Below are 24,752 nucleotides of genomic sequence, written 5' to 3' on the forward strand. Positions count from 1 at the left end.
TACCTAAGGCATCTAGGTGAATGATATGCATGAGTTCCTGCAACTCTTATGAAGTAGAAACTACTTCAAAATGTGGTGTTTTAGATGAAGATCATATATTTTTAATTGAAAATAAGATGGGTGTTGTGCCACAGCAGGGTAAGCCACTGACTGCCTGGGATGCCTGTATCTTACTGCTTGCGGCTGAGTCCAGCCTCTGCTTCTTATTCAGCTTCTTGCCAGTCTGCACTCTGGGAGAAAGCAGCTGATGGCTCAAATTGTTGGCTCCCTATATCCTTGTGGAAGACCCAGATTGAGTTCTGGGGCTCCTGGCTTCATCATGGCCCAAGCTGCTGTTGCCATTCAGGGAGTGAACAAGCAGATAGAAGATCTATCTTTCCCCTGACCCCAGATAGAGGGGGAAAAAATGATAATATAATACTAGTGTGGAAACAATGGTATTACTCACTTTCATCCTGTAACCCTTGGCCTTTTGTACCCTAACCAAGTAAGATTAATAAAAATTAAATTAAAAAAGAAAAAAAGATCTCTCAAATATATAACTTTTAAAAACCTGAAAATAAAATTTAATATTTTATCTTGGGTGGTGCACAAAAGGCTTATTTTTTTTCCATATGACTTCTAATCTTGTTCTAAAACAACTTACGGAGGCATATAAATACATAAAAAAATAGAAGATAAAATGAAGTGAAACAAGGAATACTTATGATTCTGCCAAGAACCTTCTAAATGGTCAGATTCTATGAAAATTCTTTAAATGCTGATATACAATGTGGAGAGATTACTTTTTTCTTGAAGGGGGGGCTGCCCAAATGTCAATATAGCTATGAATTCTTTTGTGGTTCTGATAACCTTTGACTCAGAAATTGACCTGTAATTAGCACATAATTTAACTATTAGGGTACAAAACCAGAAAAAATTATTAATAAGAACAAAAGAGGTAAGACTGAAAAGACACTTACATACTTTATTAAATTTGCATACTAAGATATACACAAGGCCAGCATTTCACAAAACTATTATCCCCAAAATAGTTATGAAATACAATGATTATATAAGTCAGTGAAGCAAAAAAGTATATATAGGATTCTCTTAAAGTATCATCTCTTATGCTTTTCAAATAGAAGCCTGAAATATATATTAGAAGAAAGAATCTGACTGTATAACAATGATCACTTCAAATATTAGATTTTATATAAAAATAAAGCAGTGCTATCAATAAAGCTAATCTGTGGGTTACCATTTCCCTCTCTTGTTTATTTCAAAACAATCCCTGCATAAAATTAGCTATCCAGTCTATTTGAACAATAAAAACTCAAAAAGACCTTTGTTTAAACAATAAGGTGAATAATCTAGTCTAGTTCTCATATCATCAGAAAATTTTTAATCTCTTCCATAGTCTTCTCCCCACAGTGAATTAGTTTAAAACTGTAAATTCACCACATGAATAAGGTAATTTCTTAATAGACCCACATTAGAGCCCAAAAGTGTCCCTTTAAGGCAAAGAAGAGTTCAGAGTGAAGGTGGATAAATTTCCTGAAAGACAAAACCACCTATCATCATTACAGGGGAGACATATCTTAAAATGGCTCTCTGACAAACAGAATAAATACACTAAATAGTATGGAGGAAATTTTTCTTTAAAATGGCATAGTAAAGGACAATCTTCATAATAGATGTGTTAGGCTTAAAGACTTGCAGAAATTGCCCAGGTGAAAGCAATATGAGAATTAAAGCCACTAATGGCTGTTATGGCTATGATAACAAGTGAAAATAAAGGCCATGTCTGATGCTGTGACAGAACTACTGTGAGCTAAGTGATGCTCTGTAATAATTGAAAGAGAATGGCTTTCCCTTCCAGCCAGAGTGTGTGAGTGCCTTCAAAGCACATCATTTTCCTTTAAAATCCAAGGGCCTTTGCCTTCAAAGACACAAATGCAGTAGTTTTCATTTTCTTACATTCACTTAAAAATGGATTAATGTGCACATTAAACACAGACAATCCATCCACGATAGGTGAACCTTAAGAAGTCTATCACAACAGACACTTTATACAGTGCAATAAATAACGAATGACAACAGAGTACGCTGAGCTTTCTTAAATAGCTCAATCAGAATTTTCTTTTAAAATCTGAAAAATTTATGGCACACCTTATACTTATTAGCATGTATACTGTTTACCAATCAAACAGTTTCTTAAAAACAGAATACAGAACAACAATGACATTTTTAGCTCCCAAAAGCATGTTTGCAAATATTAAACTGCCCTTACTAAAACGTGGTAATAATGAGAACTGGCTTCCCATCTGGTGGCAACATGATAACCAAAACACCAACAAGCACGATAAAACAAACAAATCCAACTGACAAAAATAAATCAGAAAAAGCAGCAGCTGAAGCAGTATGTAGCAATCACACACCCACAAAGATCCCGTTTTCTACCCTACTTCAGGATATACATCCTGGACGGCACAACCACACACCCCGAGGCACCTAAAGGCCTCACTATACCACCCGATACTCAGACGGCTCCGAGGATGCTTTTGTACAGTGATTTGTGTGTAAATAACATTATTCATTCATTTGTAGATGCTCCACACATCTGGTCAAGGCAGGGATTTCTTCTCCTTGATAACACCACCTAGAAATACCAACAATAGTATATATATTCCTTAGTGCAACAGATTTGTGGGGAGAAATAACAACTGGGGTGGCAAAGTCATGAAAAGATGGGATGACAAACAGGCGTCCCATAAATCCATTTGCATTCTCCACAGAAAATCAGTCCTCACCTCATACATTCCAACACAAGTAAGCAACAAAGGTAGTAATGAAAGCAACTACGTGCTTTTTCACCTCAGTGAGAAATGGCAAGTAAGCAGCTCAAACAGGAAAGGGAAACAAAATAATGTACTTGAAGCTGATGTATGGGGAAAAAAAAAAAAACTTACATAATCAAAGCAATTTACGTTTTACTGTGAAACAATGAGACTGGAAACTATGTAGTCAACATAGAACAAAAAAAATCTCTCAAGCAAGAGAATTTCTGACCAACTTTGTCATATCACTGCTGGGGAAGAAAACCATGGCATAGAATACACATCAGTGCCTTCTTCAAAAAGTTTACACTTGAAAATAGGCAAGGCACTAAGAAAAACATATCCTCTAAACAATAAAAAATGAGCATCTGAGATTTAGTTACCATATCCAAAGTGAGATCAGTAAAACACAGGTATTAGTAAGATCACTACATTTGCAAAATGGAACTTTAGAGATGCCAAAACAAGTAACACCAGAATGGTGGAAATGTGAAACTTTAACCCACAGTATGGATCAAAGTTCCCTGTGTTCCTCACTCAATGTCTTGTGTAGGAAACAGCAGGTAAAATACGGAATCAAAAATTGTTAAGTCACTTGGGTGAGAGATCATCCATCAAGGTGAACGAAGAGTATGGATTGGAGCATGCTACTGAAGACTCTGCGGAAGCGCTGCCTGTAGCCTGTGAGCCTGAGGACAAGCCACTGCTGCTACTACTGGCATCCAACATATCAGAACTGAGGACAAAGCAAAAACAATTATAAGCAAATGCATCCATCAGGGTAAACATAACATGCAATGACACCATTTCAAGAGCTCACACATTGGTGAAACATTTTAAATAAAAAGCTTCAACACAACAACAAACCACACAATGTACTATATGTAGATTCTTGCACAATCATAAGGTCACAGAGTTTCAAAATAAGATTTCCAAGGTGCTATATCATTTGAGTGCCTACTTGCAGCCACCAGACTGCCCAATGCACAGTAAGTGTTCCACTTGCTACACCATGATCTTCCTGAGGGTGTTGTTCCCTTACCTTCAGCTCAAGAGATTTCTATCCTGAATTTCTCTTCTTACCTTCCCATCAGGCTTGGAAGAAGAGGAAGGACCACTTATTGGCCACCTGAAATGTTCTATCAGGCACAGTCCCTCTCCCCTGAAACAGTCTTTCAGCTGCCCTAGAGCAGACTACTTCCCCTTTCCAACGATGCCTTCAACTCAAACACGATTTGTTCTGACTTTCCCCTCCAATGAAGCCTTTTATATTCTTCACATTTTTGTGAATTCCTTAAACGACTTCCCTTCAGAGGCAATCTAAACTTTTATAACAAATGTTCCCTATTCATCTTATATTCTGTATCTTGCTCTATATTCATAGATTATCGATTCACACAACTGGCTTCTATCTGCTCCTATCCGTCCACTAAAGCTCTTGGTCCAGGCATGAAGAACCTCTGTAATCCAGTCCAGGGACACTGTTCTCTTCCAACCCAGGGGCTCACTGCTCCAAGCAGGCAGTCTAATCTGCCTCATAAATCTAGCTCAACACTTCGGCAGGGAGTTGAGAGCCTTTACAACTTGGCACTAAGTTCCCTTTCTGGCTTTGAGTCCCATCAACCCCAAAAATAAATTTCATGGCTCTATATTTGCCCTGAATACACTTATTCTAATACTTAACTGAGAGCCTGCAAAGTACAAGAAGTAATCAAGTTACTGGAAATACAGTGGTGTGCAATACACACTAGATCTTTTCCTCATTGATTTTACACCATAGAGCAATAGACAGGCATTTAAATAATCATGCTAATAAATATATAGTTACAATTAGCGATGTAAAAAACAGAGAGCTATAAGAAAGCTATGAGAATCTACAACATGGGTAACCTGAACTCATTTGGAGGAACAAGGCAAGGCTCCCCAGAGGTGATATTTACTCGAATCTAAATGATGATCAGATATTAATTCAGTAAGGTTTGAGAGGGAGCAAAGATGGCTTTAGCAACCAAAGGCAGGCTAATGTGGCTTCAGGATAGACAACAAAGACAAAGCTGGAGTGGTGCCAAGGCAATTTTGCAATTTACGCACACTTTTTATTTTCCAAAAAGGAAGAAGACAGAAAATTGGAACAGGAATTATGAACCAGGAAATACAGGCATGAGTTTAAGTTTCATCACTAGCTCCTTTGATGAAACCTCATCCTGATCTCACATTGAGTTCAAATGTTGTGACTCTTCAATATCACTTCTGTGAATTTTCAAATTAATACATGTCAAGCATTAAGTAACCTATGGTACATTTGGAGGTTCCTGGGCCTTACAGCATCCTAAATGGAATTAAGTCTCCCCCATCCAATGCTTCTCTAATCGACTTTTCTTGGAAATGCAGTTTCTTTCTATTGCCTGAAGACCATTTTTAGGTGGAGACAGACTACAAATAGGCTTTGGAAAAGTAAAAATAAAAAATAGAAACAGTATATTCCACACTGCTCCTACTCTGTGCTCACTGCTGTCAAATGCATCATTAATAATACTGCTTTTAAGTAAGAAGCTTGGAAAATTTAGCTGGCTCTAATATTTTTTAACCCAACGGCAAAATGGTTCTAAAATATGAATTATTCAAACTACTGAAAGAAAGTTACAGCACAGATAATTCAAGACATCAGAAAATCAAAAGACCTTTCTATTTGCCTTTGGAACATATGTGAATTTTCCTCCTGCAGTTTTTTTGCCTAGACTAATATTAAAATGAATTTACTTTCCTAAAGCACATATTGGCCAGGCAGCCGAAGGACACACTCTATGCTACTTGGCAGGAAAAGACAGGCTTAGATTAAAATTTGGCCACCAAGCAGATAATCTGAGTATAAATAAAGAATTCCTTATTCCAATCCACAGACTTACAGTGAGCCCTGGGTTAAAAGATTCCGCTTGCAGTAAAGACTGCTTGCATGGATGAATCTTGTATTTATTCAAAGCACAACCACACATGACTCATGCAGTGAAATTTGTCTTCTAAAACTGTTAGTTACCTGAAGAGAAATAAGCTAATGGAGAAGTTACTGAGAAACTAGGAAAAAGTAAATAAGTCTGAACATCTCACTTTAGAATTTCTTCTCCATTATTAAATATAAATGTATATAGTTTTGTCACTAACAAAAATGGTGTATCTGCACTTTGTCTTCATGGTAATTTAGATTCAGATATTTTCACTAAACTCAGACTCTAGCTTCCGTTCTAATTAATCTGCCACAACTGCATGAGCATGCAGGTAGAATACAGGTCATAAATTCCAAGCTGTCGCTGTAGCTGTAGAAAGGCAGATTTAAAAAGGAATTTCAAATCCATAGGCAGCTATCGGCTTAAGAGTAATCTTTATAGAATCCACTGCTAAACCTTCTCCAAGAACTCTGAAAAGGAGGACTATGATCTGTCTTCCTCCTTTTGTAGCACAAATGCTGATGGAGGGGTGAACGAACCTTTCGTACGCTGATGATCAAAAGCCAGACAACAGGAGGAAAGCAAAGGATCTAGACAATTCATGTTGGATATCAGAGTACTTGAGTCAAAAGTGAACTAATTTATTCCAGCCACTGAACATACATGCACTGTGGCTATATTTGATGCACATAAATGAAAGTATGTATTGACTGTTAAAATGGAGCTTTCTATCCAGAAGCAAAAAACATCCAATGACAAGGTAACAGTAAATTTAGCATGGTCAGTTTGACTTAAGTTATCATCCCATGTGCATGAGCGACTTGGTCAAAAACTTTGAATTCGATTACTCATAGTAGGCAGGTCAATGTACTAGAAATTAGTCACAGTGCCATTAGGTCCAGGAGATGCGGGTGCAGACCTCCCAACCCCTGTTGGGGGTTAAACTGATCTGCATCGTATGACCTCTGCTATTTACTATTTTACCTTAGGAAGGCCCAGCATCATCTTTCCACATAACCATTGAGTTTTTCAGATCACATATTTATTTTTTTAAAGATTTGATTCGTTTTTATTTGAAAGACAGTTACAGAGAGAAGCAGAGACAGAGAGAGACATCTTCCATCCATTGGTCCACTCTTCGAATGGTTGCAGCGACCAGAGGTGAGCTGTACTGAAGCCAGAAGCCACGAGCCCCTTCCAGATCTCCCACATGGGTGCAGGAGTCCAAGGACTTGAGCCATCCTCTACTGCTTTCCCAAGGCATAAGCAGGGAGCTGGATCAGAAGCGAAGCAGCTGGGACACAAACAGGTGCCCATATGAGATGTTGGCGCCACAGGCAGAGGCTTAGTCCACTATAGCATAGCGCTGGCCTCTCAGATCACATATTTAAATATGATCATTTTCAAAGCCACATTGGAGGCAGGAATATACAAGTATGAGCACAGATTTCTAAATCATTTACATAAACATTTATAAAATAAATAGATGTATTCCTGTTAATTTATTAAATAAATCATGATGAAAACAATTTTTATACCAGTCATATAATTATGATTTTTTTGGTTTTTTGCCCATGGCGCATATAACATTAGAAATAATGTAACAACACTGAAGTAAATGTTAACAAAAGAAGTTAAAACCATCATTAAAATGGGTGTTTGGAACAAAATTCAGGATGCTTTGGGATACCTGTTTCCCCTATTGGAGTTCATGGTTTTGAGTTCCATCTCTGGCTCCTGACTCCAGCTTTCTGCTAATGAGCAACGTGGGAGACAACAGATGATTGCCATCTACGTGAGAGACATGGACTGAGTTCCTGGACCCTGGCTTCACCTTGGACCAGTTTCAGAGCTGAGACAGAGTGAACCGGCAATGGGAGAACTCTCTTTCTATCTTCCTTTCAAATAAAATGAATATGAATCATTTTTTTAAATCACTGATGCACTGGGCATGAGAATTCATGGGAGACTTTTTCCTTTGATGCAAGAGAAAGAGATTAGCACAGAGCTTCACTGCACAGTCAGCAGCCCTGCAAGTTCTGCTCTACAGCATGCTGCAGATACACACAGTCGTCTGACTCCTTGCAGAAAGAGTAGTCAAGAGTTCACGACATGCGAATTGAATCAAAGCCCCATGCAAAGGTGTATTTCTGAGTTATGCTCACACTTTCAATGTTCATAAAGAATAAATACAGAATGTTATAATTCCTTTCTTGTGGCTAACAATGTTCACCAGATGTGGTTGGCAAAGGTTTCAGAATTTTCAGGGGTTTTGTTTTGTTTTGTTTTGTTTTGAAGATGAAATAAAAAGTATGCCTAACTGGACACAAACTCCAAATGGGTCTGTTCTAAAATTTAATTCATACTTCAAGATGTCAAACTTTAGATATTATCTAATATATAAAATTCGATTTACAGGTTGTAGGCCTCACATTTTCTTTGTGGGATCGGGAAGGAACAAATTATAAAGATTTAAATGATGAGACAGCATCTTCTAATGAAGGGATCCTTTTTCTGATTTCCAAAAGGTAGTATACAAGCTGCTTCCTTAGCTGCATTACCAATTGGATTGTTATCCTTGGCAAAAGAAACCAGAATGCAGCTGGTTCTTGTCTCTGTCCCCATTTCTAAGAATACGACTCTGATGTTTGATTCTGATCAATGGAACTACATTTTAAGAGACAGAAGAAAAAAATTCAGCAAGAGCAGGATCTAGTTTCTACAAAAAGGAAAAATTTATATTTAAAATAATTGGAGATATAAATGTCAGGATCATTAGCATATAAGATATCCCAAAAATCTCATTGCAATGTTAAACTCCAATAACCTCCTAAGAACAGATGCTACAATCTGAGTCAAAACATTATTTGAAAATTTAATGAATTGCTGAACTGTCTTTGAAAGTCTTGTAAATTCTGAGTAACAGTCCTCTTTCAAGATTACTGGGACCACACACCAGCTCCACAGCTCGTGAATAAAGCAAATCACTATGTACAGCAACAGCCTTTTTTGTTTACAGACTCAAAGTTTCCTTTGCTGCCAATGATGGTGTTCCCAGGGCTCTCATAGCTAATCACACGTCCCTCCCAGTGTGGGACTAGTGGCGAGGGAGAAGCCTTATGGTGGTCACCGTCATCCGCTTAGTGTTTCAGAAAAATCACCACCGGGAAGGGAGAGGCACTCAGGTAAATACTTCTCCCTTCCCTTCCCTCCTTTTATGCGTGAACTTCTTTAATGGCACTTACACAGTCAACCCAAAACATCATCTCACCCAGATGTTTTTAGTGTGGCAAAGTGCTGTTGTATCTTTTACTTCACTTGGTCACTTGGGTTAGTAACGGGTAAGCAAATTTATTTCCAGTCATGTGCCTGTATTAAAACACACTATACCATAAAACTGAAAGGCAGTTTTTGCTAAGCATATTTTCACCCACTAGTCTTCATGACAAGTTTCAAAAGTTTTCTCTTTGCAATCATCTGTATACCTCAAAAGATACTCTAAAACTTAGCACACTGTGCTACTAAGGAAAGACTGAGATGACAGGGAAGAGAGATGGTGAGGGGGGCGGGGCCGAACATATCTACAACAATCTAAAAGGCATGTGTTCCAAGATTAAACAGTGCTGTTCAACAAATCTAATAAAGGAGAATCTGACTTCTTGGTCAAATAGAAGCATGGGCTACAACACAAAATAACAAGTAAGTGATTCAGGAAGAAGGAATCGTTAACCCTTATACCTTGTAAGTGGTTTACAAACCTCTTCCATTTAGAAGGCACTAATGTGCTTTTGAAGTGAGTGTGCATGGCCGTTTGTAAAAGATCTTCAAGTCATAAAACTCAATGAACAAAAAAGTTCTGAAAGGCACTCCGCAATTGTGTCTAGAACATAGGTACTCAGTGAGTGGCTTGGAACCTATTCAAAGATTTTGAAATATTACCTAGTTGCTGCCACTATCCTTTTCCCTTCCTTTCAATACACATGTCAGCATGCAAAGCTCAACCTCAGGCATAAATGAACTTTCTCACAAAAGCACCAAAGGCCCTCAAGTTACAGATCTACACTAGGAGAAGCAAGACTGAAAAAAAAAAAAGTCTTCTCCTTGCATGTAACAGGATCCCATATGGGCGCCAGTTCATATACTGGCTGCTCCATTTCCCTTCCGGCTCCCTGCTTGTGGCCTTAGAAAGCAGTGGAGGACAGCCCAAAGCCTTGGGACCCTGCACCCCATGTGGGAGACCCCAAAGAGGCTCCGGGCTCCTGGCTTCAGATTGGCTCAGTTCTTGCCATTGCGGCCGCTTGGGAAGTGATCAGCAGATGGAAGATCTTCTCTGTCTCTCCTCCTCTCTGTCTATCTGACATTCAAATTAAAAAAAAAAAAAAATGCTTGTTTTCACTGCCAAGTCCAAATGCTATAAAACGCAGGCACAGGGGCTGATGTGATGGCTCAACTGGCTAATTCTCTGCCTGTAAGTGCCAGAATCTCGTATGTTCGTGTCCTAGCTGCTCCACTTCCCGCCCATTCCTGCTTATGGCCTGGGAGAGCAGCAGAGGATGGCCCAAAGTCTTGGGACCCTGCACCCACATTAGAGACCCAGAGGAGTTTCTTAGCTTTTGAAGAATTTTCCTAGCTCAGAGGAATTTTCCTAGCTCAGCTTTGGCTGTGGCACCATTTGGGAAGCGAACCAGCAGAAAACAGATCTTTGTTGCTGTCTCTCCTTTTCTCTGTAAATCTGCCTCTGACTTCCAGTAAAAATGAATAAATCTTCAAAAAAAAAAAAAACTACAGGCAGAAAAGCTACAATGTACATTACCACAAAAACCCAACCCAGACTTATTCTCACACCATCCAGCTACTGATCCTATTACACTGCTCCATCTGGCAAGAGAGGCTGATCTATCAGAAGCTAGGAGTGGGAAGTTAAAGTGCCAAAGAAGACACACACATTTCCCAATAAAGTACCTATGACTTTAAAACTTCTCCCTCCAAACTATATTTTTAGTGAGATTTCCTCTTTCTAGCATATGACTAAAAAGATGCTGATCTTTTAACTTATCCCAATATAGTTTTCATATGGCTCTTTTGATTTTATTTCATTTTTTACCATGAACTGAGATCAGAAAATTTCGTAGCATCCGAAGGTAGCACATGGGTAGTGCCTTGGAAGATTCTCTTGGGCTGGCTCTCTGTCTCCATTTCACCTAGAGCAGAAGAAGATGATGGTAACATATAACAATTTTATAAATACAGGCTTGATGCTAAATTGGAGTGATTCTTGTTTAACCAGAGCTCAGAATACTCTTTTAAGCCATTACTTAAAAGCTATTTTCCCATGTGCTTTAACATGGAAGAACTACGTTTCCATGTAACCTCAACCAGAATATCTACAGGCCTAAAAACAAAAACAAAAACCACACTATTCATTTGATATTGCATATGAGACATCTAGATGTAGAGGTATATGCTCTTTAGCAGAAGAGAAAGCCAATTCTATCAGGCAAACTGGATCAAGGCCAACCATATTACAACTAACGCATTCCTAACCCGCTGAGGCTCACACTGAATACCACTTTGCACTAGATGGTTAACAAAGACTACTGATTTTATGTATTTTAGGATGTGAACATTTCCTGAGACAATATCAAGCAAATCTGAAAAATATACAGCATGATAAACAGTATCTATATAAAAGATAATTTATACTACTCAGTGAAAATAAAGATTAAACAAAATTGAAAGTAACTTTGTATTTGAAAGTAATCATTGTCCAACTCACAAAACTGGTATTACACTGGCTACCCCAATCTATAGATTTTCTCAGAAATGGTAACACAAAAACACTGACAGCAATAATGCTTACCATTTTTCTGTCAGTTACTTAAGATTTTAATTCTTTTTATGTAAAAGCTATGATTTTATTTAAAAAAAGCACATTTCTTGTTTTTGAAGTTTACTACATGAGGTTTAAAATGGAATGTTAAATAAAATTTAATTCATAAGCCTATCTATATGGTTCTACAGTATGAAATCAGTGACTCTGAACTTAAATCTATAAAAGAGTCTGTCGCTGTCCTGCAGCGATGGACTTGGTGCACGGAGCAGATAATAACATGCTTGGACTACTGACTGATGATCAATAGCCAAAATTTATTAGGGGCAACAGACTATATGCTGAGGGTCATACAGGATTAGGGTAGAGATACTTAGTTCATCAACAGAACCATCAACTGTTTCTATGCCTTAGTTTGGAAGTCCTTTTGCCTTGTATATTACTTCCCACTCAACTGTTCTTATACAAATGATATCTCATCAGGTATACAAAAGGTAGCCATACAGTTGTTCTCATGCAAAGGATATCCAATCAGTCACACACAAGATATCCATTCAGTTGTTTATCATACAAATATTGTCCCATCAACTGTAATCCTGTGTTTGCTGACTACTGTGGATGACCTATGGACACAATGTCCTCCTACAAGAGTCTTACAATGTAAAAAAACAAGAACAAATTCAATGTTAATTTTTTCATATAACCACTTAACTCAGATTGTTTCCTTTGCAACTCTCCTGAAAACTTCTGCAGCTCAAGAAAAGTTATGATTTTTATTTGCTTTTTCCATGCTTTAACACACAGATTTTAAGAGCTGTTGCTGGATTTTCAACTCCACAGGCCAAACATTTTGGCCCTTTTTAGAAAGGAATCTCTCCATCTGCTGGTACATTTTGGAATAGCTATGAAACTCAGCATTCACACTGATTCCATCAACTTCTGCAATCAATTTTTAATAATAGCTGTATTTCCAGCTGAATGGTACCTTATAGCCATTTTAAGGTATATAGCAGCCGGTCCTGTATACAAACTAAAATTGAAATGTCAATGAGCAAATCATAGGTTGCGGTTAAGAACTTGTTTTTTTGTTTTTTTTTTTTAACATACTGGTTACGCAAAATCATGTCAATTCCATAATGTTACAAATTGCTGTTAATGTTATATTGGGACTCTTAATTGACTGGGATGATATTCTACCAGCTCTAACTTTGGACCAGAAACGGTCTCCCCAAGAAACTGTTCAACCCATCTGGACAATAAGTAGCTGGACTCTATGTTTGGTATATGTTTGCAAGGAAAGAATCTTGATTGAATTTGAACTGTAATACTGCACCAAGGTGGAGGAATCCACCAGGGGGGAGGGGCGTGGGGAGGGGTGGGGGAATTCCCAGAGCCTATGAAACTGTCACATAATGCATAATAATTAATAAAAAAAATAATAGCTGTATTTCTAAAAGTTATTTTTATGTAATAGCTTCTGAGAACTCTGCTAGGATTGTAACTCCTTGCAAGATTGAAAAAAAAATAGTTTGTAAAATAAAATTCATTCAGCAAATAGATATAGTCACTATGTCAGGATCCATTTTCCAGAGCATATCAACTTCAATTTAGATTGCCTGAAATACACCACTGTTTCCATTTTGGTATGATCTATGACTGGAAAGTGTGGACCAAAACACAAGTATTTGATATGAAGACAGTTTTTTATTGGCCCTAAAGGTGATTTGCACACAGAAGCCACTTATTGAACTGTTTTCTAAAAGTTATTGTCAAAACTCTTCATTCTAAATGATACCCAACAGTCAATACCATGTGATCATATCCACAGAAATAATCACTAAACCTGTGCTAAGTTTCTTTTCTTATTGGAAAAAATAACAACAAATGTCATCAAATAATTGTGAGAAGAATCAGCCTAACAGTGATTGAGTCCTATGTTTAGTGCTCTGTGGTTCAAAATAAGGAAATGAACACTTCTCATTATATCAAAAAATGTTATAGATCAGAATATAATGCATTTTAAAATTTGCAGAGTGCAATATGTGACAGAGTAAATGTAACCTTACAGTTGAGCATACAACATGTTTATAGATACAGTTCTGAAGATATTAGTATATATAGCTGCAACACAGTATCAGATCACTGGGACGCAATATATTGATACTGTGAATACTATTCCATTACAAAATATAAGAAAAATATAGATGCTATCAAATAAATTTATAAAGCTTAGAATTAGTAAATTATGCATTGGAAAAAAATACTTCACATTTCTTTAGGGGAAAAAAAAGGAAAGCCATGTCATGATTTTCAGACAGGATTTCTATTATTTGTTTACTTTGAAATTCAGAGTTACACGGTGGGGAGAGGAGAGACTGATCTTCCAGCTGCTGTTTCATCTCCCCAGAAGGTGGCACTCAGCCTGCTCTCCTCTGCTCTTTCCCAGGCTATCAGCAGGGACCTTGACTGGAAGTAGTAGCCAGGACATGAAGCAGTACCATATGAGATGATGGTATGCAGGATAGGCACTGCCTGTCAGCTTTACCAGCTATGCCACAAGGATGGCCGCAGAATTCTACTTTCTTGCTCGGCTTATGATACCTATGATTTCTTTTCTCTTTCCAGCTTCACTGTGGTGTAACTCTCAAGTGTAAGATGTACTTGATACTATAAATGATTACCATAATAAAATGATACTAAATGATAATAAAATGATACTATAAATGATTACCATAATAAAATTTCTTAACAAATTTCTCACCTTACCTAGTTATACTGTGTGTGTGTGGTGAGTAGTGAAGATTTAGGCTCTTGGCAAATTTCAAGGATATAAGATGGTACTGGCAAAGACAGCATATACTGCTGCGTACCTTTTCTCTTCAGAGGACCAAGAACACTGGGCCTGATGCACTTAACTGGACTCTGGCTCCGCCTGCTTGGATGAATAAACAAACAGGATAAGGTGAAGTACTTTCAAGATACAGGATAAATAGTAGGTTGATCCACTAAATAAATGAATCAAAGTGACAAGCATACAGGGAGAAATAGGAAAATGCTTGTGTTCAAAACAACTAAAATAGCAGCAGGACTTAATCTAGTATGTGACAACCTGGAATAACACAGCATTTAATTTTTGAAAATCATTCTTACGATAAAATGCCTACAATATATTTTTTAACAAAGAATGATTTTATTAAACTACACTGTGGCCATCATCCATGCTTTTAGGATGATGCACCAAGTCTAAGAACATACAGATTTTTAAACCAAAAAGCCCAGTGTCAAAGCTCCTGTTACAAAGGCCAAGATAGGCAAGCTTTTGTTAACCACTATCCTGGAGGAAACTAGCAGTCTCTAGGGTTGGTTTTTCTATGTTAATTAAACTTAAAAAATTCAAAAAGAAGAACACCATAGCCAACTTGAACAAAGGGAGGGAGGAGAGGACAGCATGGGGGTTAGGGGAGCCTTTTTCTGTAGTTTACAACCACAACCAGAGGGAGACAGGAAAGAGAGATAGCATTCACTGCTCCAAGATAACCCATCACACCAGGTGTTCTCATAAAAACCCACAATATTTTAAAGGAAAAAATACATTATTACAAAGTTATTTGAATTTTGACTGGTAAACACTCTTCCCTTCTTTAAAACGCTATTTTAATTTTCTTGGAAAAACAAAAAGAGAGTGCTCTTCACATGGCTCACTCCCCAAATGCCTACAACAGTCAAGGCTATGCCATGCCAAATTAGATACCCAGAACTCAGTCTCGCTATCTCACATGGGTGGCAAGGACACAAGTATCTGAGCTACTTCCCAGATTGCTTATTAGCAGAAAGATGGAATGGAATTGTGGCTGAGACTTGATGTGGGATGTATGGGATGTAAGGCATGACCAGACTTAACTGCTGTTCCACAGGATAGACCCTGGTGTTAAAAGTTTGTTTACTTAACCTTAAAAGGGGTATATTATCCTGTGTGGGTGTATATTCCATCTGAAAATACATCAGTGCTAATATTAAAGAAAATAAGAATCTGATGAAATCTTAATGGTAGAATACAGGCATCGGGTATATTGCACACTGTCAAATTCTTTCAGTTTTGCTGTATGTCTGAACATTTTCCATAAAGAAATATTGCGTAAAAAGTCAATCTGTGAGTCAACTGTAATGAGTGGTCCTTAAACATATTTAAACCTCAAGTTCACTTACCTGGAGAATCGTCTTGGACTAGGAATGGGACTTGGTGGCATCCCGCTGCTACTCACAAACATTTGTAAGGATGGTGAAAAGCATTGCTACGAAAAAGCATATTTAATATTAAAGTAGTTACAGTGCTCCTAGTTTTCTTTTTTAACTTAATTTTTTAAATTATTATTTTAATGATACTGATTTATGGGTCCCAGTTTTCAAAAGGTTCTTTTCAAAATGGCACAAACAACATCCTTAGCATGGCTTAGGTGTCTTTATTTTCAAATTACTGTCATAGATTTTCATTGATTTTTTTCCCCGCATCAAGTCATGGATACTTTAAAAGGGACATGGTTTATGCACAGTTTTTGTTCTAAAGAGTAAACCACTCATTGTAGAAGTGAAGACCTAGAAGCTTACTTTCCCAAATCCTCGGGTAGGTGAAGGTGCTGGAGAAACTGGAATGAAGTCAATTCTCTTTGGAGAGTATAATTTCTCTGGCTTCTCAAAATCACTGTCACTCTGCAAGCATACAAATGTTACTGCCTTATAACAACTCAGAAAACTGCAGCACTTACTACTAGAATACATATCTTTAAAGTAGCAAACATACACTGTGTTATTGTGCTGTAAGTCAGAGACCAAAAAGAACATCGCTTGGAAAGCACAAGCGATGGAAATACAGAAAGCAGTTAAATAGGAGTGGTCAACAACATAAAGGTTTCTCAAAAACGCCCAAACGAGCAGACATGGGCAAACTTTACCAGGCTCAAGCTCTCATCCCATGACTGGCTTATCTGCATTGCTGCTTGCACTTCCCTGAAACAAACAAAATGACAGGCCATCAGTGTTTATACACAAGACATATATTAGGCTAGGCCTGGCTTCTGTGAAGCACTAACCTTTCATGTTCAGTTTCTCTGTTCATCATGCCCATGCCTTCCTCCTGAAAAGAAAAATGTATGTGCTACAAACATAATTTTCATCCACATAGTTCTCTATTTCAAATGACATTAAAAAGGTTTTCTACCTCACCTGACACAAGCCACATTTGAGCAGAACTAACATACTAAGATGGTCACCCATGCCAGATCTACATTTCATCCGTATACACAGAAGACTTTTAATCTGTCTCTTACTACAGCTGCAACCTATATTTTATTGTCTAAACCTTTAAAATAAAAATATTTAAAAAATCAGATCTGAACTAGTAAGTAAAATTACCCTTTTGATTTGATGCAGTCTGCTATTATGAATACGATTAGGTGAGGATGACAGCAACTGGAAAGAAAAAGTAAACATTTACTATTTTCTGAATCACAAAGCAGGCAGTCTGCTGTCAATACTGCTGCACAACCTTTTTCTAGATAATTTTTCAGTCTTCTTCGAAATTTAGCTCTCTAAGTCCCTGAACATCAATGCACGAAAAGCAGTACATTTAGTTTTCAGAAAGTACACCAGGTGTCCAACCTCAAAGCACCACCTGTTCCCAGACAGGCACTGACTCTAGTACTTTCCCCAAATGAATGCAGAGCTGGGTACATTTAGGACAAAAAGACTCTGGGTCTTAGAAATATACATTACCCCACTTGTCTAAAATTAGAAAAGAAAACAAAACAAAAAAAAACAGCATTTTTTTAAAATAAGCAGTTGGTATACTAATAACCCCAATATATTTGTGTGTGTGTGTGATTAATGTTGACCAAACACACATCAAAACTGCAAAAAGGAGATTGTGTTTACATGCTCTAAATCGGCTCTGATATTTGATCACTAATGCTATTATCACAACTTACTAGAGAAAAATCAATGTAAAAACGCAAAATATATCTGATTACCATCTTCATTTAGAAATGTTTTAGGCACCAATTATGTTCATTCAAAGTTATCACAATCTGATATGAAATATAAGATACAATTCATATCAATATATGATAGGGTTCTAACAGCCATAATGTAAAGAACTATTATCCATTCTCCCCAAAATTACAATTGAACTGGTAACACTATACAATTAAATTAGCTAAGAAAATAACCCTTTCGGAGTCCCTAAGCTACTAACACTTTATTTTTTAAAATGTTAATGCAGTGAGCAGAAGAACATGGTAATGAGTGACTTGATTTTTAGGCAACACCTAATTCAGGAGAAAACTTTTAGAATGTTATCTACTAAAATATGCTTTTAAGATTTCCTTCATGGGGGCCCAGTGGCATGGCCTAGCGGCTAAAGTCCTCGTCTTGAATGCACCTGGTAGCTCCACTTCCCATCCAGCTCCCTGCTTGTGGCCTGGGAAAGCAGTCGAGGATGGCCCAAAGCCTTGAGACCCTGCACCCGTGTAGGAGACCTGGAAGAAGTTCCTGGATCCTGGCTTCGGAACGGCACAGCTCAGGCTGTTGTGTCCACTTGGGGAGTGAATCATCGGACGGAAGATCTTTCTCTCTGTCACCCCTCCTCTCTGTATATCTGACTTTGCAATAAAAATAAATAAATCTTTAAAAAAAAAAGATTTTCTTCATCATTTCCCACACATTTTTGTTAGGAATTGCAAAGCAAAAAACTTTACCATAGGTAAATATTTTTTCAAGGTGTTCTCCTCCCCCCTCCATGGTCAAAGTTAGGAGTTGTTTTAAAACCCCATTTGAAAAAAAATGTTGACCTGCCAGGCAAGGCAGAGTCTTTCAGGATAACGTGAAAGAAAGCAAGGTGGGTGTTAGAATGAAGAAATCAACAACAGAGAAATCACCTACTTAATACACAATTTATCAATTTTAGAAAAAACTGAAAAGTAGACCAGAAAGAGAGGTGAAAAGCAGCAAAACTGCATCTACTTGCAGGAAGAAGCGAGTGACATACTGCCGGGGGGCGGGGGGAGACAATAACATAAAGCAGGTGCTCCTTAAAGGTTAAGCAAAGCAAAACACTCAAGTGGGATAGGAAATGAGACCCTGACATTGATAATTAAGCGGGCAGTGGTGTTTTTTGCAAGAATGGTTGCCAGATTACAAACTCACAAGTAATTAAGGGAACAAGGGGTTAGAGGCAGTTTTGCCAAAGTTTGATAGTTTCAGGAGGGAAAGGAGATAGCTAGGAAAAACAAAACAGTATGTTCTTCTCATACAGGATGTATGAGTTGGGAGATGTGAGGAAAAGAGACACTGAGGAAGAAAGACACTAGACAAGAGTTCACAGTGAAGTACAGGCATCAGAATGGCCACAAAGCATTAGGGAGAAACATGTGGAGGTGAAGACACTTTTAGAAGAAAGCTGATGTTTATACAAGATAGGTGTCTAGCTTTGTGCAGTAGGAAGGATCACCCACTCAAAGAGTGACTACACGGGAAGCTGGCCCAGTCTAATAAAAACTGTAGAATACTGTTTTGGACAAAAGCATGGGGTCAGTGGCAACCTGAATCCAGCATGCTCCAAAGAATTTATCCTTTTACCTTTTAAACTACTAAACCATTAGATTTCCGAGCTCATCAAAGGTTATACCAACCCCCTCCCCCACACTTGTCTTCTCAAGGTTACAACCAAGAAGAAACACAATTGCAGTCTCTCGCAGTCCTTGTTCTCCCTCTCCTTCTATCTAATCAATTGGCATACCATGAAGCTCCCACTTGTGCCCATCCATCTGCTAACAACTTACACCCTCCACATTACTATGAAACACTTGATAAGCATATTAACATTTACAGAGTGTACTATGGTATAAGATATATAGTGTCGGTATTACGAAGACAGTTGTGTAGGTCGATCTAAACGTGACACAAGATTTTGCTGAGTTTGGAAGGACTGGAAAGGAACAGAGAATGGGGTAAAAGCCAGCACAAAGATCAACAAGGTACAGTGAATTACCACATCCCTTTGGAAAAGTCAATATTTTAGTGCAGAGCAATGCGTGTTTGTCAGGGAGTAGTGAGAGATGAGCCTAGACCAGTACTGACCGGAATCTTTACATCTTGCAAAAGAGATAAGTGAAGTACAGAGAGGTAAATGCATCCCCCCCTTGTTTGCTATGCTACTGTTATCACAGTGCACAGTTGCCTAACACTTACAAACATCTTCCATACACGCAGCAAAAATAAGTAGTGATATTTTCCAGTATCCCTAGGGAAGGAGGTGAAGAGAATGAAACCTCCAGATAGCTAACAGTTCACCCTTTAAGTATTTTTAGGCACCTCAGCTGGAAATCTTGCTTAAATGTGTTACATTTTTCACTTTCTTAAACAGATTATAGCAAACAGAATGGCACTGGAGGTGTTCTGTTCTAATCCCAGTTCTGCCACTTACGAATTGCAACATTCTGAGCAAGTCACTTACAGTGCCTGAGTTTTAGCTGCTGCTACTTTTAATTGAGAAAAATAACTTTCGCCCTGTCTACTTCAGAGGGGTTGCTGTAAGAATCAAATGCGGGAAAGCACTCGGGAACACGTCAGATGCCACACAATTGTGAGTATTCCTAGGGATTAAAACGAGATTAAGGACCCAGGGATCCTTAGACACATTATTGCATGGTTCTGTACCAACAACACTCTCAGGGGGGTACCAACAGGCTCTTTACACATCCCCACAGAGGATGTGTGAGTTGACAGGAGATGTGAGGAAAAGAACCACTTTATACCAAACCACAAATTATTTAAAAAAAAAAAAGACTTTTTCCCAATGCTTTGTTCTGCTCCTTTCCAAGCAGCTATTAGGATATCTTTAACCTAGACATACCTCTTCTGATTTGCTACTTCTCACGCATTATTGAGTTGGAGGATTATTATTGTGATTGTAACTTTTAGATGATTGTGAGGCCAGAGAGACTCCCCTTGTAAATAAACAGATAAACCTTTGTGCACAGACAATGGAACTGTAGTTCAGCCCTTTGCTTCCATTTCCGATGTCTTCCAGAGAACTGAAACTGTTGGATAAGTGAGCTCCACAAGTGAAATCAGCACTACATAAAAATCCTACCATCATTTCTCGTGATGTATCAGCTCCACGAGGTAATCCCCAACAGCTCAGGCTGCAGACAGCAGCCACAGCCAGCAACTCTTTTCAACATATAAGTACAAACACTCTGAAGGAGTCTTGAGTTTTGAAAACCAGCGCCGTCCAACAACACTGTGCTACTGGTTGAAGTGCTTCTCACATCCTGGGACATATAAACACCATTGTTCCCAGCTAGTGGTAAAAGCGAATCCTAACCTACCTCACAAACATGATGAGAACAGTTTCAACAGTGAACTTTTGTTTAAAATATCAAGTCCCACAGCAAAGAAAAAATTGTTAAGGTCCCCTCTGTGTATGAAAAGCTGAATGGTCTTAGCAGTAAACAAGGCAGTAAAAATCAATCTCTTTTCGACAAATGTGTATAGCACATAATCTTCCCAAACAATTGCCTCAGGACATATTTCCCTCATCGAAATTCCTTCCAATACTTACTCAGATACTTACCAACAAGCTGTGGTAGTTCATAAATGCTGTACTATTTCTCCGACCTCTAAAAGTGTAAGGTTCAAAAACCTGTGAAAGGTCACTGAAAATTAAAAATGAAATGGTTAATGTCTTCTAATTGAAGGCATTGTCTACACATATTCTCACCAATTCTGTAGTCCACAAGAAACCCTACTGCGTCTCTCATGTCCAACGGAGAAGAAATGCCTCACCGTCAGGTGTCTGCAGAGGTGGCTAGCTGGTTGCTGCGGATGACACTCTGTCAGGACCCTGAGCTCCACAATAGTTGGGGGGCAGCTCAGGGATGTGTGGGGCAGGGCGTCAGACTGGTTGCTTCCAGCTGCTTCTGGCCAGAGCTATGCCCTCAAACCAGTTATCTACCACCAGATATGAGCAGTTTCTTTTGTTTACTTCAAAGGACCTATGAATATTACCATTTCTGTGTTTATCGTGACCTGAAAAGGGCCGGAGGGCCATGTTCTCCAGCAGGAGATGTAATCAGCACATCTTCTACCCATTCTAAACATGAGTTCTACCTTTGACTCCCTGTAACTCAACTGAACAAACAAACCTGAGGTTTTGCTCATATCTTCAAATGTCCTCCCTCCTAGACTGTATGTCCAAACCCTTGCTCTCCTAACCCATCTCAAATGCCATGTCGTCCCTGAAGGGATGGCACAAATCTCCTTCCATTCCACAGTTCAAATGCAGCTATCTCCTCATCTGAACCCAAAGAACACACGGAGAAACGAGATGCTTCTTGTGGCACCTGGTTTAGTTTTCATTAAACAAAACAAAAGTGTATGTGTCTTCAAGGCCTTGGTACTGAAGTGCTTTATTCACCTTTGTATAATATCCCTGTGGTGTCTACTAGGGAATCAAGCCCATGATAAGACTTTGAGAAGGATTTTCAAGGCTGAACTGGATTGGCCTTCAAGGAACCACTGAGATCACTGCATTCAGCTCTACGAATTTTTAAATGAGAAAACAGAGACTCGGAAAGGTTAAATGACTCATTCGTGATCATAACTAGTTAGTGAAAATTGGATCAGGCTTCGTTTCCTCACCCCTTTTTTTGTCACATCATGCTACCTTTCAAGCAATTACTTAAATCGTGATTCACAAAAAAGATTTTTTTCTACGATAGCCTAAATGCAGGTCAACAGGATCACCCAAGTTCTTAGCAATTGCTGGCTCACCAGATTTTTAAAAAGGCAACAACAACATAAACAACAGATAAGTTCATTCGTAAAGTACATTTTTTAAAAAATGTTATTCCAAGAGCAGCATCATCAAACTAACAATTCACCCCCTCGCTACTTCAATTTAAAATTGTTGTTAATAAAAGGAAAAACAGTAAAATAAAAATGTTTTTGTCTCCAAAATCCAGAAGCTATAATCAGCTTAATAGACAGTGATTAGCTTTTTTCTTTCACTTGCTTGATTATTGTTTTTGGTTAATTCCAATCCCATCCACCTTTCTGGATTCATGCCATTTCTACAGTCTCATCAATTGGATCCCTACCTAAAATGAACTACCTCTAACAGTGAAATGTGATAGATTCCGAAGGTGAGCCAAACTAACCTTTCTGACATGATTCTGCCTTAAAAAGAAAACCTCTGGTAACTTGTTCACACAAGAACATAAACCCCTGTCGCCTAAATGCAAGGGTCCATAGTCCTTTCCATTGTTTGCTGAAATGCGTACTTCCACTGACAAACTATGGACCACCGTTCTTTTTTCTGTTCACTGAAATGCATTTCAGGCAGTTTCAGAACCTGAATACATCATGACAAATCCAAATCACTTAATTTGATGTGAACACAGCATTTAATTACAAGTGATTAGATAAACTGTGATTTATTAAAGTAAACCTCTGCTAATGCCAGGGTTCCTACACTAAGCTTAGAAATAGCAGCTCTTAGAGACAGGTGTCAAGTTGCAAGTCTAGTTCCAGGGGCTTCAGAACGACATTCCCTGGTGTAAATCAGCCAAGGCCAGCAACCTGTCAGAAGAGCCAGGTTTCTGCAGCTCCTTTCAGGCTGGGACACTGCCCCAGGTGGAAGGGACCCAATTTCCCTCATACTGCCCGGAGTTTCGGGCTCAACTTTCATTCCACCTTGGGGTCCAAGTCTCTGACAAGCAAGTAAGTTCCCACCGCCTCAGTTTGGAGAGCACCCATGAATTGCAACTCACAGTTTCGGGAAGGAAAACTGCCTGAACCGGGTCAAGGAGCCCTAAAGCCTACACTCCATCTTCCCCACTCCTGCTCACCTGAGCCCATGGATCAGGGGAGCACTGTTGGATCTCCTCAGGGTGCCCCCATCAGATGTGTCAGGCTCAAAGTCCAGCTCCATTTTCTCCTGAGCCATGTCGGAGACTTGTAGGCAGGCACAGCGGGTTACAGCTCAGCTCCTGGTGCTTAGCTTTGGACTCCGAAGACTCACTGCAGGACTGCGCTGCTAGGGACTGGCAGCTGGGGGCGGGGGCTGAGGGGCGGAGGCTTGGGGGGCGGGGGCTAGGGGCGGAGAAAGTAAAAGAGGAAGAGGAGGAGGAGGGAGCGAAGATGCTTAGGAGGAGAAGAGGGTTGTTGCGTGGGATGGAGATTGGGTGGAAGGTGACGGGCAATGAGGGAAGACCGTGGAGAAAAGAAGAGAAATGAAAGAAGACAGGATGGAGGGAGGGATACGACAAAGGGAGGAGAGAGATGAACAAGTAAGAAGGCAGGGAGGATGAAAGGCGGAGGGCAAAAGGGAAAAGAAAAAGAGGAAAGGTGGACAGCGGCTTGAGGAGTGCAGGAGCGGCAAAGAAGGGCGAAAAGTGGGGAAGAAAGGGAGGAAGGCAGAGGGAGAAGACGAGAAGGGAGGAAACTAGGCAGTGGCAGAATGCATGCTGTTTTTTCCCCGCTGTGTGAGGACTTCAGGCGGCGTCCGGTTTGATTTACACACGCCGCGGCAGCCCAGGCAACGCTAGCACCGAGGACCTGACAGCCGGGCAGGGCCCGGCCAGGAGTCCTCGGGAGCACCAGATCCCCATGCTCAGGGACCTGGTGCAGTTCTCCATGCTCAGGGACCCGGTCCCAGGGGCTTCTCAGTCCCGGGATAGATGCTTCCTCCGTCCCTACCCCCCTTCAGCCTCGAGGACAGGTGCGGGGGAGGGATTCGCCCCTCGGGCGCCTCAACCCCGGGTGCCTCCTTTTCCTCTCTCGGATTATAATGGCCCAGGGGTAGCTACTGGGGCCAAGACCAAAATCTACAACCTGATTTCTCTTCCGCCTCCCACGCTTCCGAAGCGGGAGCTTCGGCAGGGCCAGTGCTTCCGCGTCCCGGCACCCATTAGGTCTTGCGCACGCGCCAGGCGGCCCCTCCAATGGGCCCGCAGGCATGGAGCATGCGTGGGAGCCTTCCCGCAACCCTGTTCCCCCAAAAGGGAGGAGCGTTTCTAGGGTGCCCGATGACTTCCTCATTGGCATTGGCTCCAGGACCCTGGCGCCCTATTTCAAAAATGACCAATGATTTGGAGAGTCGGGAGC

At 39.5% G+C, this 24,752-nt stretch overlaps 1 protein-coding gene across 5 annotated transcripts; it reads right to left on the reverse strand.

Moving 5' to 3' along the window:
• Positions 1-963: 963 nt before the first annotated feature.
• Positions 964-24,569, reverse strand: PABIR2 (PABIR family member 2). 5 transcript variants are annotated; one of them, XM_004587726.2, is made up of 10 exons: positions 23,495-24,569; positions 21,220-21,301; positions 17,001-17,057; positions 16,679-16,722; positions 16,541-16,595; positions 16,197-16,298; positions 15,798-15,883; positions 14,462-14,523; positions 10,866-10,962; positions 964-2,641 (listed from the first exon to the last, which is right to left on the reverse strand). In XM_004587726.2, the coding sequence occupies exons 1-10, from the start codon at positions 23,590-23,592 to the stop codon at positions 2,572-2,574; spliced, it is 753 nt and encodes a 250-aa protein (XP_004587783.1). In that variant the 5' UTR covers positions 23,593-24,569; the 3' UTR covers positions 964-2,571. The 5 variants fall into 5 exon arrangements, with proteins under 5 accessions (XP_004587783.1, XP_004587780.1, XP_036353732.1 ...); XM_004587723.2 differs by having other exon boundaries at positions 964-3,555; XM_036497839.2 differs by having other exon boundaries at positions 14,462-14,526.
• Between the last annotated feature and the right edge of the window lie 183 nt (positions 24,570-24,752).

The sequence above is a fragment of the Ochotona princeps genome, chromosome X (assembly GCF_030435755.1).
Source record: "Ochotona princeps isolate mOchPri1 chromosome X, mOchPri1.hap1, whole genome shotgun sequence".
NCBI lineage: Eukaryota > Metazoa > Chordata > Mammalia > Lagomorpha > Ochotonidae > Ochotona > Ochotona princeps.